Source organism: Euleptes europaea, chromosome 5 (genome assembly GCF_029931775.1).
Source record: "Euleptes europaea isolate rEulEur1 chromosome 5, rEulEur1.hap1, whole genome shotgun sequence".
Classification (NCBI taxonomy): Eukaryota; Metazoa; Chordata; class Lepidosauria; order Squamata; family Sphaerodactylidae; genus Euleptes; species Euleptes europaea.
Window position 1 is genome coordinate 62,965,500 of NC_079316.1, and position 14,474 is coordinate 62,979,973.

Sequence of the window (14,474 nt, forward strand, 5' to 3'; positions counted from 1 at the left end):
CAAATTCAATTTGTTTGTTTATGTACAGAATTTATACCCCCCTTTCATCAGGCCTACCAAAGTGGCTAACAGGTTAAAAACATACATAATGAAAACACATCTTAAAAACAATTAAAACCAATCAAAAACACATCATTTAAAACAATTAAAACCAAATTAAAATACATATACAATCAATAAAATATACCTACACCCAAACAACAAAAACAGGGCATGAGGGCAGGATCACTGGGGGAACACCAGACGAAACAAAAAAGCCTTTACCCACTGGCAGAAGATGACAACAGAAGGGGGCAGGCAAGTCTCGGGGGAGAGAGTTCCAAAGTTTTGGTGCTACAACCAAGAAGGCTGTCTCTCAGGTTGCTACCCACCTAATCTCAGAAGGCAGGGGTACTCAAAGCAAAGCCCCGGAAGAGGTTGGGTAGGTACATGAGGGAGTAGGTGGTCCTTCAGGTATGCTCGTCTCAAACTATGCAGAGCTTTAAAGATCAATACCAGCACTTTGAATTGTGCCTGTAGGTGAGCCAGGACTAGATTGATATGGTCCCTAGGACTCACTCTAGTTAACACTCTGGCTACAGTATACGGTACCAACTATAGTTACCAGACAGTCTTCAGGGGAAGCCCCACGTAGATGTTAACCAGGGCATTCAACCACAGTGGCCAGATCTTTTCTGTCCAGGAAGGGCTGCAGCTGGTTCACCAGCCAAAACTGCTGAAAGGTAGTCCTGGCCCCTCCTGCCACCTGTTTATACAACTGGAGTCCTGTGTCCAGGAGCACCCTCAAGTTATGAACCTGCTCCTTTAGGGGTGAATGCAACCCCATCCAGAACAGGGGATAACCCATTTCCTGGGTCAGACCTTCCCTCCACCAGTAGCACCTTCGTTTTGTCGGGATTAAGTTTCAGTTTGTTAGCCCTCATCCATTCCAAAGCTGCCTCCAGGCACCTGTGCATGGTTTCCATAGCCTCCCTAGGATCTTCTGGTAATGTGAGATAGAGCTGGTTGTCATCTGCATATTGGTAACAACCCAGCCCATTTCCAAAGGACCTCACTCAGTGGCTTCATGTAGATATCGAAAAGCATAGGGCAGTAGATGGAGCCTTGTGGGGCCCTACACCACCAGATGACTTCACCCAGCAGTTTGAAAAGCCTAGGGGGCAGATGCCAAGAAGCTGAGCAACAGTGCCCTAGTACCACCCAAAAACTACCCTACAGGTAGAATCGGAACTACCATAAAATAGTGCCTCTGAGCACAGAAAGGCAGTCCTCAAGAATACCATGATCGATGGATACATTAGTTAGAATGGATACTGGTCATGCTGCATATCTATTCTCTTTAGTATCAGAGGAGCATGCCTATTATTTTGGGTGCGGTGGAACACAGGCAGGATGGTGCTGCTGCACTCGTCTTGTTTGTGGTTTCCTAAAGGCACCTGGTTGGCCACTGTGTGAACAGACTGCTGGACTTGATGGGCCTTGGTCTGATCCAGCAGGGCCTTTCTTATGTTCTTATGATGGTATTGAAAGCTGCTGAGAGGTCTAGGAGAATCAACAGAGTCACATTCCCTCTGTCTGTTTCCCAACTCAGGTCATCCAGGAGGGTGACCAAGGCCTTCTCAGTCCCATAAGTAGGCCTGATACCAGATCGGAAAGGATCTAAACAATTGGCTTTGTCCGGGAATGCTTGAAATTGTCTAACCACCAGTTTATAGTTCATATCCTCTATCAGATCTGTCAGACTGCAAGTTATTCCAAATCAATCTGGATTTAGCAAATCCCTGTACAACACTGCAATAATTGATATGTTCTTCTCAATCCTTTTCCCCTCCAACCCACTCTTATTTGGGTGACAGGAACGTCTCCTAGTTTTCCTCTAATCCCTTTCAAAAGCATGTACTGGTAGGGATTATATCCTCTGGTTTCACAGCGTCTGCTCTGATCAGGGTAATTGAAGAGCCAGTGTCCATAATGGCTAGTGTATTTTCTCTATTCAATTGTACCTTTTCCCAAAATTCTGTATCCAAATGTACACTGCTGATTTGAATACCATACGATTTCTCAGTGTCTCTGTCTTTGGAATCCATATGGGACCGTATGGGTTCCCGTAGCGGCTGAGGTAAAGATGATCCCTCTGGTGGTGCCGGGGAGGGCGGGGTATAAACCTAATAAATAATAATAATAGTAATAAGAATAAGAATAATAAGGACTTTACATTACAATAAAGCTGCCACCTGGCATCTTTTTTAATTTTTTTTTTTTTATTTGCTGGCTCATTGCTTGGTGTAGCCCTATTTTTCTTTTCTCTTTTGGATTTTATTATTCTGTTGTCATACCCCTCCCTATTAGCCATCAGATTGTCTGCCCACTCTGCTGCTCATGCGACATTCTGAGGTACCTTGTCCTTGACAAGAATTTTGATGATGGAGAGGAGCTGGGAATAAGAATTGGTCCAGTATCATGAGATCACACACTTTTTCTGCTGTGTCTACTCTGGCTGAGGTAATCCACTTGTCAAAAAGATCTCGCAGTTTTGCCCCAAAGGCTGCCTACGATTTCCCAAGCTGGGGTTGTAAATTTCTGAATCTTTTTCTAAAGTGATAAGGCCCTAGCTTGAACCTGTTGTACACTGCCAGTTTAAAATCTTCATATTTTACTGGTTTGTCTGAGGGAAAACTTTTATAAATTTCTACCAGCTCCCCCTGGGTGGATATTTCATGAATGGTATGGTAGGAATATTCCAATTTTGGGCAGCTTTCTCAAAAGTAGCCAAGAACATCTGGGGATCTTTCCCTAACACAGACAAAATACTATCCTTATGCGTTATCCCTATTATGATGCCACACATCTTCATATTTCAGCTTATTCCTCTCAAAATGTAATTTCTCTGCCTCAAATCTAAGTTTTTCTGTTTCAGTTTTTATCTGCTGCTCCCTCTCAAACTCTGATTTCTTCAGCTCTAATTCTTATTTCCTCAAGTCTAAGTTGCGCTGCTTCCACTTTAATTTTCTCTTTTCATTCCAGAGCTCTTAATCTATCCTCCTCTTTCTGAACCTGTGCGTACTCTGGCGATGTAGAAGATACCCCAGAACTTGCCAAAGTTCCTACTTTACCAATTCCCAATGTCTGATGCTCTATTAGATACACCCTTGTTGCCTCTACAGAGTATATTTCACGAGGCATTCCCAACTCTACACGCTTTTCTATTAGAGTGTCTTTCTCCATTCCCAGAAACTGCCATTTCTCAATTTCTTGTGACTATGTTCTTCCAACCTATCTGTAAATTTTCTGTCCATTTCTTTCCTCAGATGTCTATTCCACCCTTTTGAAATTCTCTGTTTGCTCTCCGCTGAACAATATCCTCTCAAATCAATATTCCCTGAAGTTGATACCCCACTACTAAAGCCAGCACCTGTAACATTTTCACTCTTTTCCTTGAGAGACTTCTTCAATGTGTGACTTCTGTAAAGGCATCTCTCTATAGTGTTGTGAGGTGATGTGTGTTATGCTGCCTCCTTGCATTCCTTGTTTTTTTCTACCAACAAAGGTCTTGCCTTAGAATTCTTAGTTGGGCCCAAAGAACAGGATGGCTTAGTTGTATATGGTTGATTGACAGAACGGTCAGCACATGGAGGGGGCTCTGAGGTAAAAGAGTATCCTTTACTCTAAAATGTGTGTAAGGTGCCATCAAGTCACAGCCAACTTATGGCGACCCCTTTTTGCGGTTTTCATGGCAAGAGACTAACAGAGGTGAGACTAACACTCACCCATCCATCCCCCCCTTTCTTACTCTATAGGCCTGCATTTTAGATCACATCAACATACATTTAAACTCCATGTTAAAACATAGAAATAAAACACACAGTATACATGGCAAAACACCATACCCCATGTTTCACAGAGGTTATAGCAAACTGAAGTGAGATATCTACTGATCCTCTATCCTGGTACTCAGACAGTGCTAATACCCATAAGGAGTGAAATCTATTAGCTTCCTGAAGTCCAGTTTCAGAGACAGGTGGGCTAAAAATGTATAAATAAATATGAGCCTCTAGTAATTCTGTTCCCTCTTTCATAGTATGATGAAAGGGCAGCATTACCCAAGCTGATGACCATTAACTCTTTTTCATAGGGTGGTTGTGGGAGTGACTGGAAGAACAGCTATAAAACATTGTGTGCTTTTTAAAAAAAGTGTTGCATAGTAATAAGGCCAGCAATTAGTGGCGGAGACTTTCACTTGCAGTCTCTTTAGTGTACTTTTGCATTACATACAAGCTGGATTTCAATGTACTGTGCAATTTCAGTGACCACTTAATGTACTGGATGACTTGCAGCCAATCACCATGGTTGTGGTGGAGACTCATAGAGAGATTTTCTAGTTTTACTGACTGTGGTTGTGCACAGTCTTTAAAACACACTTAGTACATTTAAGATGTGTGTGTTTTGCTAACACTTTAAAATAACCTTTTATTATCACCAGTAGATAGATCTTCACCTTCTGTGGCATCTTTTTGAAATGAGATGGCCTGAAGTACTTATTGAAATCCTGAAGCTAGTGGTTAATTTATAAGGTGAATGATTGTTGAACCAGTACCTCCCGCCCCCATTTGCTCTTCTCTCTCCACCAGTTTCACAATCTCACCCACACATATGTTGCAGAATGAATAATTTATAATACAACCTATAAATATTTTAATCGCTCTGTTGTTTGCTTAGTGCACTTCTATATTTCTATGTAAAGTAGGGGGATTTTTTTGTACTGGGCTGGCAATTTTACTGTGTTGCTATTAAAATTACAGATGTTGAATGTGGCGGTGGCTTTTATGTCAGAAGCTTGGTCAACGACATTGGCAGAGGTAGGCACAGACAAAGCACAATTGCTCATAGAGCCATGGTCTCTGTTTAATAGAGGGCTATTTTTTGCTTTTAGTATCTCTGGCTGCCAGATGCAGTGGCTGTTTGTTGTCTGTATTCTGTATCACAGGAGGCACATGGGTTAATGAATATAAAGGATTCTAGTGGGGGATATCAACAAAATAATAATAAGGAACAGAACTGGGATGGGGGTGATAAATTTCGTTCTGTGAGATTAACAGATTTGAAATGCAATCAGATCATAAGTTAGTGATATGAAGCAAGACAGAGTACCCTTGAAGGAGTATAATAAGTGACACTTTAAAATCAGGAAGTGCAAAGTCTGTTCTTGAATATGATATATCCATCCAGTTCAGGACCACCACCAGCCATCAAATTTATGATCAAGTGGTCATCTTCTCCTCTGTCTTAAACTGTGATCCAATTGCAGTATTTGCAAATGGTGGTACTTGACTAGGGTGTTACCTGATCATTGATAGATAAAGCCATTTATAAAAATTCAGCTAATTATTCTGCCCTGTTGAACAGGGTGACCAATAACTGTACATAAGCATGGTTCTTCCTTCAGCCTTTTCCCTAGCTCATGAACTGTAATGCTCAAATCATAGCATCGGGAACAAAATAAAGTACCAAACAACGACTGGAATGCAAACACAGATTTAGTGCAGATTTAGTGCAAGTGAGACATCAGTGCAGAAAGTGAAACAATGACAAACATCACAATACAATTTTAGAATACATTGCTCCCAACGGAGTCTTCAATGAGAACGTCTAAGACTCTTTGCAATGGTCCCAAGGACTTCATATAAGAAGCAAAAAGCAGAACAGGTCAGATCGTGGTCGAAACGCAGTCCGGATTAACTTGACGTTTTCACCACCGCAAAGGCGGCTTCATCAGCAATTCTGTTCGGTATCAGGAGACAAGGCTCCTAAATAAAACTCCTATATAATACAATAAATACTATAAATATTTAAAATTGATACAAAATACAATAAATAGATTACAACAAAGTCTGCCTGACATACCTTGATATAAGAGTGTATCAAAACTCTACAGGGAGGAGGATAATTCTACAGCGCTCACTGAGCTGCTCCGTTCAAAGTCGGATACTAAGGCTACAGGTGATGTTAATTTATACAGTACTTTTCAGCAAAAATTTCTTAAAGAGAACTCAACCAAAAGGTGAACCTAAACAGTAGCAGCCAGATTCTTATTAATAATTACAAAAAACAAGACAAATCCATTTCATTGTTAAGCCCAAACGGAGAGTAAGATTTAAATAAATATATAAAACGCATTTCCTGTTGTAATAAAAAATTTTGTACATTCTCCAAATCAAACTGATTACCTTTATAAGTCCAAATTACGAAAAAACGAATATCATTTTCGCTATGTTTATTATTTATAAAGTGCAAAGTGAGGGGAGCATCTAAAATCTTCTGTCTGATCCTAGATTTGTGCTCTCCTATCCTAAGCTTCACCTGACGAATTGTACTGCCCACGTATAATTTGCCACATTTACATGAGATGCAGTAAACACATCTACTAGTAGAACAGTTTGAGAATTGATTGAGTTTGAAAGTGAAGTTGGACGTGGTAGATGTAAAAGTTTTTAAAGGTAAACTTAGAGGGCAGAAGGAGCACGAGCCGCACGGAAAATGTCCATAGATGGAGGGGGTAAGTCTCTTAGGGCGGCAGTCTGAATGAACAAGACGATCTCTTAAAGAGACATTCCGTTTAAGACCAAACATCGGGGGATTAGAGCAACCAGGTATGGAAGAAAGAACATGCCAATGTTTATTAATAATTCTTTGTATGGACGAGGAATGGCGACTAAAGGTAAGTGAACAAAAAATTTTTTGGTTGTTACCAGGTTTCTGTTTGGAAATCAACATGGAGGATCGGTCCATTAAGCCTGCTTTCAACTTAGCACTGTATATTACATTCTCTGGATATCCCCTTTCGGCCAAATCCACTTGTAGTTGTTGAGCAGCTTGTTCGTAATCTTTAACTTGAGAGGAGTTCCGTTTTAAACGAATAAATTGACTATAGGGTAAGTTGCTTTTAAGATGATGCGGATGATAAGAATTGAATCTTAAACCTGAATTTCTCGTCATAGGTTTTTTGTAAGGTTTAAATGCAAGAGTTCTATCTAATGAAATAAATAGTTCCAAATCTAAGAAGAAAATGGAATCCTTACTGTGAAATCCAGTAAAGTGCAAGTGCTCATCTAAGGTGTTAATCCATTCTGAAAACTTCAAGTAAATGTCTACATTTTTAAAGCAAAATAGCAGATCATCAACAAAACGTTTGTAAAATAACATATCTCTAGCAAAGGGATTGTTGGAAAAAATGTAACGCTTCTCGAAGTCCACCATGTAAAGATTCGCCACTGCCGGGGCGCAAGAAGCACCCATTGCAACCCCTTTGATCTGAAGAAAAAACTCAGATCCATAACGGAAGAAATTGTTTTCTAAAACAATGTCAGAGATGTCAAGTAAGAAATGGGTTGGCGGTGTTAGGGAAGAACGGCTGTCCAAACTGGAGGCTATGATGTTCCGTGCTGCGTCTAAGGGAACATTAGTATATAAAGCAGACACATCGAGTGTGGATAAGATGGCTCCCTCAGGAATCTTAAAGCCTTCTAGCTGGCGAATAAGGTCTCTAGAGTCTAAGATAAAAGATGGAGTATCTTTTGAAAAGGGCTGTAAGTAATAGTCAAGCATCTGGGCAAGTGGTTCAGTCAAACTACCTTTTGAAGAGATTATCGGGCGTCCTGGTGGATTGATGGCATCCTTGTGTAGCTTAGGTAAACTGTAAAAGATAGGTGTTCTGGGATAGGGAACAGATAGGAATTTAGCCAAATGATCATCTATATAGCCTAATGCAACGCCTTCTGAAATCACTGTTCTAATGATTTTGGAAATTTTATTGGTGGGATTGCTAGGTAATTTCTCATAGAACCTGGAATCAGATAGTTGTTTCAAATTCTCATTATTATATTTCTCAAAATCCATAATAGCAATAGCTCCTCCCTTATCTGCTTGTCTAATTACTATAGAATCGTCTCTAGAAAGGTCATTTAGGATTTCATGTTGTTTAGATGACAAATTAGGGGGGGATTTCCATGTTTGTTTTTCTAAGGCTTCTATATCCCTATTAACCAAAAATTGAAAGGTATTAATTAAATGATTAGAGGTGTTGGGAATGAAAGTGGATTTGTTCTTAAAGGGCAAGCGATCTTTTTTAATAATGGAATCTTCTTTGAAAAAATCTTTTAATTTGATATTCCTAATTAGTTTAAAGAGATCGACTTTAGTTTGAAAGGATGAGTAAGAGGGTGTGGGCACAAAGCCTAGACCGAGATCTAGGACTTCTAATTCTTCAGCTGTTAATTGTCTGGATGAAAGGTTAACCACTATCGTTTGTTTCGTTGGGGACCTCGTGGACGTGTCTGGTGCGGGTAGTTTTTTGGTTGCCCCTTAGAACGAAGTTGATAACCCCTATCAGAAACATTTGAAAAATTTGACCTATTGGATTCGAGTGAGCTGAAACTGTCATGGTCAGAAAAAGACTCATCTGTACGCATAGGTCGCCAATTGCGTCTAGGATTTGCTGAGGGATCAGAGTATTCCCAATGATAGATACGTTTTTTCTCATAATCATCTTTACCCCTGTTAAATTTCTTTAGTTTAAAGGATTTAATGCCAGTGGCATATGTATTTAATTCAGTTTCCATTTTTTCTATTTGTAAATTGAATTCCCGGTCAGAAGTATCTTTTTTAATATCTGAAATTACATTGTCAATTTCTTGAGAGAGGGATATCAACTCAGTGGAGGATTGGTCTATAATCAACAACATCAAATCCATGGAACATTTATTAAGAATTGCAGCCCACTTCTCTTTAAACGCAACATTTTCAGAAAATAAGACAGGAGCCTTCTGGATGCGTAATCCTCTAGGTATAATCATGGTTTGGCATAGTCAGTTAGTGATGAACCATGCAACTCATATCTAATCTTCTTTTTGTTGAGATTAAGCAATTTATTGAAATCAGGCAGAACTGGTGTAACAGCTTCTTGAAGAGAATTCATAGATTTTAAAATCCTGTCTCTTTCAGCATTAGAATAAGAAAACATAGGCATTTTATACGCCATGGTGCCAATAGGGGTAAAGCTGGAGAAAAGAGGCACTAGGTACTTATACGGGAATCGGGAACAACTTGAAGTTTTCAGAATGGATTAACACCTTAGATGAGCACTTGCACTTTACTGGATTTCACAGTAAGGATTCCATTTTCTTCTTAGATTTGGAACTATTTATTTCATTAGATAGAACTCTTGCATTTAAACCTTACAAAAAACCTATGACGAGAAATTCAGGTTTAAGATTCAATTCTTATCATCCGCATCATCTTAAAAGCAACTTACCCTATAGTCAATTTATTCGTTTAAAACGGAACTCCTCTCAAGTTAAAGATTACGAACAAGCTGCTCAACAACTACAAGTGGATTTGGCCGAAAGGGGATATCCAGAGAATGTAATATACAGTGCTAAGTTGAAAGCAGGCTTAATGGACCGATCCTCCATGTTGATTTCCAAACAGAAACCTGGTAACAACCAAACAATTTTTTGTTCACTTACCTTTAGTCGCCATTCCTCGTCCATACAAAGAATTATTAATAAACATTGGCATGTTCTTTCTTCCATACCTGGTTGCTCTAATCCCCCGATGTTTGGTCTTAAACGGAATGTCTCTTTAAGAGATCGTCTTGTTCATTCAGACTGCCGCCCTAAGAGACTTACCCCCTCCATCTATGGACATTTTCCGTGCGGCTCGTGCTCCTTCTGCCCTCTAAGTTTACCTTTAAAAACTTTTACATCTACCACGTCCAACTTCACTTTCAAACTCAATCAATTCTCAAACTGTTCTACTAGTAGATGTGTTTACTGCATCTCATGTAAATGTGGCAAATTATACGTGGGCAGTACAATTCGTCAGGTGAAGCTTAGGATAGGAGAGCACAAATCTAGGATCAGACAGAAGATTTTAGATGCTCCCCTCACTTTGCACTTTATAAATAATAAACATAGCGAAAATGATATTCGTTTTTTCGTAATTTGGACTTATAAAGGTAATCAGTTTGATTTGGAGAATGTACAAAATTTTTTATTACAACAGGAAATGCGTTTTATATATTTATTTAAATCTTACTCTCCGTTTGGGCTTAACAATGAAATGGATTTGTCTTGTTTTTTGTAATTATTAATAAGAATCTGGCTGCTACTGTTTAGGTTCACCTTTTGGTTGAGTTCTCTTTAAGAAATTTTTGCTGAAAAGTACTGTATAAATTAACATCACCTGTAGCCTTAGTATCCGACTTTGAACGGAGCAGCTCAGTGAGCGCTGTAGAATTATCCTCCTCCCTGTAGAGTTTTGATACACTCTTATATCAAGGTATGTCAGGCAGACTTTGTTGTAATCTATTTATTGTATTTTGTATCAATTTTAAATATTTATAGTATTTATTGTATTATATAGGAGTTTTATTTAGGAGCCTTGTCTCCTGATACCGAACAGAATTGCTGATGAAGCCGCCTTTGCGGTGGTGAAAACGTCAAGTTAATCCGGACTGCGTTTCGACCACGATCTGACCTGTTCTGCTTTTTGCTTCTTATATGAAGTCCTTGGGACCATTGCAAAGAGTCTTAGACGTTCTCATTGAAGACTCCGTTGGGAGCAATGTATTCTAAAATTGTATTGTGATGTTTGTCATTGTTTCACTTTCTGCACTGATGTCTCACTTGCACTAAATCTGCACTAAATCTGTGTTTGCATTCCAGTCGTTGTTTGGTACTTTATTTTGTTCCCGATTCCCGTGTAAGTACCTAGTGCCTCTTTTCTCCAGCTCCAAATCATAGCATCAGCTCATAATGGACTATCAGTACAAATTGTGTAGCTCAGTTCTTGGCAGTGGACTACAGACAACTAATAGTACTTCATTGCTGCCTGTTGGTTTTCTAAGTTACAAAATACGTTAGGCAGGTCTTGTGATATATAAACCGTGGGTTCAAAATTGCCTTCTCCCACTGATGCCTATCCATTTTCAAAGTACCTGGCCCAACAGGCAATCTAGCTGCTATCCATGTTTCATTTTGGCATAGCAGGGAAGAGAAAATATGTACCAAAGCAAGCAATACTGGAGAGTACCCTGTTAAACAGAGCAGGACTTGCAGTTCATCTTCAGTCGTTTGTAGAGCCCCACATTGGGACTGCATGTGAGCAGGCCTGCCATGGAGAGGTTATTCAGCTGAAAACTACTAGGGGTGTGCTGCAAGTCAGAGCTGCTGTGAACTGTTCCCACCTAAATAGTCATGTGCTCCAGCTGCGCCCCGTTCCCTCAGTTCCTTTCTTGTTGGTCCTCTCAGCAAGCACTCCTGTCTCCTTATACGAAAGTGTTTTCTTGCAGGGAATGAGCATAAGCAGGGAGAACTTAGTGAGTTTTCTTATTCCCCTCCATATAACCTTCTCAAAACTAACTCACCCCTAGGGAACGTTCTCACCCCCCCACTGTAAGGCAGGTGGCTGGGCTTCTTGTATCCATCATGGCTCAGAAGGGCTTCTTCAAGAAGTGCACTCATAGTGCAAAAACGACCTGTGTCTTCTTTGTCAGGACAAGGGCCATAATGTTATCCAACACCCCCTGAAACCAACATTGGTTCCCTAACATCTGTTGAGGTCATCCTCTTTGGTCTTGGTGATGTTGGTTCTGCCTGTGCAAAGGTCCGAGCCCCAATGGCACTGGTCTCATTTGCCATCCCCATCAGTTCCAAGATTTGCCTTGGAACTGCCTGAGAAAAAGACTAAACTCAAGAGACAAACACAGGGACAGATACAAATCAAAGCCAAAATGTCACCTCACCAGTACCGGCACCTAAGCCATCTCCAGAGGTGGAAGAGGTCATTGCTCCACCAAAGACGCCTTCCCCTCTACCAGCAACACCACCATTGTCTTTTTCAGGGGGTGAGACTGAACCGAAATGGGACCAATCCCTGGCTCTAGGACTCACCGGATCCAAGGCTGCACCTCTGGTTCCATGGCCATAGACTCCTCCATCAATGCCCTTGCCTCCATAACTTCTTCATGTCTCCTGCATACAATTCCAAATGGGGGGATTACTACAGTCCTAGGTCCAAGCTGGACCCGAGTCAAGGTCAACAACCCTCCCTCAGCAGTTATAGCCCTGGTCACCAAATCTAAACAACCCCCTTCACCCATGCCTGGATCTGAACTGGAGGAGGTAGATGAACCAGTCTTGGTTCCAAAGTGAGTTCAGAAGCCCCTTTGAATCTGATTCCCAATGAAAGAGTGGGGTATCCAGCTCTGGTTTTCCCCACGGAGGACCTTAAGATATACAGTGAACAGATGCTTCATATAGTGCAATTGCTTGACATCAAAGTTGCTACCACTGACCATTGGCCCAAGGATAAAACCCTGGAGTGCCTATACTCTGATTCTCCAGGGGTTATTGCATTCCCATTGTTAGAAGGCCTAATGGTCGTGACCCAGGAACTGTGGCAGAAACCATCTTCCATCCCGCCACCTCACGTAGTGTGGAAAATTTCTATAAGATCAAGCAGGACACTGTCACCTTCCTTTTTGTATGCCCCCTCCGTCCTCTCTTATAATGGAGGAGATGCAATCCAGAGGGCATCAGACCTACCATTCTGCACCTGTTGGTAAAGAGGGAAGGAAGCTCAATGCCCTAGGCAGGAAAGTCTACTCTTCAGCAGACTTGTGCCTGCAAATTTCCAACTACCAGGCTATCATGGCCAGCTACCAATGTTTCTGTTGGGAGAAGCTGTTGCCCTGCCTGGAGCTCCTTTCTGAAGAGAAGTCGTCGCTGGCCAAGTGCCTGAAAATGGAGGCAGTCTTGCTTTCTAAGCAACAAATTAATGTGAGCCAATACGAGTAATGGCTTCATCCATCGTGCTTAGGCAACACGTGTGGCTGAGATCCACAGCCCTACAAGGCTAAAAGGGTCACAATGTATTTGTTTAAAGAGATGCCTTCTACTTGATGTTCTGTAGTAGTAAAACTGTACTAGGATTGGTTTTAAAATAGTGTGTTCTAGTTTGCCTTGATATGTTTTATTCCCTTGGGATGCTGACACAGATTCTGTGAAGTACTATTTACCATTTTCTACATTTGATTTTTCTTCCTGTTCCCTCTCTCTTCCCCCCCCTCCCCCATCATGCTGTAGAGCTCTCGTCCTGTGCCTCTGTTCAGGAGCTGACCCGAACAAAACAGGGACCGTTTACCTTGGAAGGACATGCTCTTTATGAAGACAAATGGACAATTGATGAAATTGCCCAGTCCCTGGAGCATTGCATGCCTCTTCTCTCTGTAGAACCATCTTGTAAAAAATTAATGACGGAGCTGTCTGAAGAACACACCATGAGCTGTGAAGATAAGTGATAAGTCAGGTCAAGGAAAAAGACTGAATGACTGAGACGTTTTAAGATTGCTGTGGGATTGTCTTGTCTCCCCCTGTAAATTTACAGTCCTGTGGTGGAGGATGACACATTGCAATGCATTGAAAATGATAGCTTTCTATCTTTTCTGTTCATGCTGAAACAAACACAAGAAGATGTCCAGCATTTTTTATTTCCTCTTGTATCTCTGGGTTGCATTGTAAATGTATTTGTCAGGGAAGCAAAACTCCTTGCTGCACCCTTGAAGAGAGCTTACAGGATACTTTTGTTGTTGTTGCTTACTTCAATTCCTTGTTTACTGGAAGTCATTTTTGAGCTTTGCTAAATCGGTCCAGACATCATGATTGAGAACCAAATTTTATTTAACTATATAATGATTGATTTCAAGTAGCGGGATGTTGTTCAAATATAATTTCATACAGCAATACATAAAGAGCAAAAACAGTGTTCACTTTAGTTTCTTTCACCTCCTAGGTTTTCTGAAGTAAAAATTTTACTCCTCATGAAATGAGTTTGCAGAGAGGAATGTCTTAGTAGATCATCTGGACAAAATTGCTTTGTTCCTCTATGTTTAATCAGTCAATGTAGTTGAAGGCTTCCAGTGTCATAGCATTATCTGCTTTAATCACCTCCCTTATTTCCTTCTCCATCTCAAGACCAGCCTCAAGGGTTTGATCAGGTAAGCAATTGTACACTCCCACTATATCTAAATTGCCATTGAGCACTAAGCACTCCAGTTCCCTTGTGTTGGCTTGGGGTATAAAGACCATCCAGCATTTAAGCTATTTTTTACTAATGTTGTTGAGCAAAATAAACTTAAGTGCATAACTAGGGGTATATCAATTTCAGTTAAGACATATATGAACCTTTAAACGCTCTATGCTAATTTATAGGGATCAAGGGTGTTTATTAATGCTTTGAGAGATCATCTGGCAGTTCTAAAGGGAAAAGGCCTCTGGTGTTATGCTCTGAAAATCCTGGCAGGAAGCTGTAGGCCTCTCAGAACATCTGAGGAGGAACTCATTGTTAACTCATAGAATCATAGAGTGGAGGGAGCCATACAGGCTATCTAGTCCAACTCCTTGCTCAATACAGGATCA

The 14,474-nt window shown here is 40.6% G+C and overlaps 1 protein-coding gene across 1 annotated transcript in view; it reads left to right on the plus strand.

Annotated features, from left to right (window-relative positions):
* Positions 1-13,607, plus strand: part of TRUB1 (TruB pseudouridine synthase family member 1) — a 52,523-nt gene extending 38,916 nt beyond the window's left edge. The window contains exons 7-8 of the mRNA XM_056850460.1: positions 4,800-4,856; positions 13,143-13,607. Coding sequence (XP_056706438.1) covers positions 4,800-4,856; positions 13,143-13,357 — 272 coding nt within the window. The 3' untranslated portion in view covers positions 13,358-13,607. The remainder of the gene's footprint in view (positions 1-4,799; positions 4,857-13,142) is intronic.
* Positions 13,608-14,474: the final 867 nt, after the last annotated feature.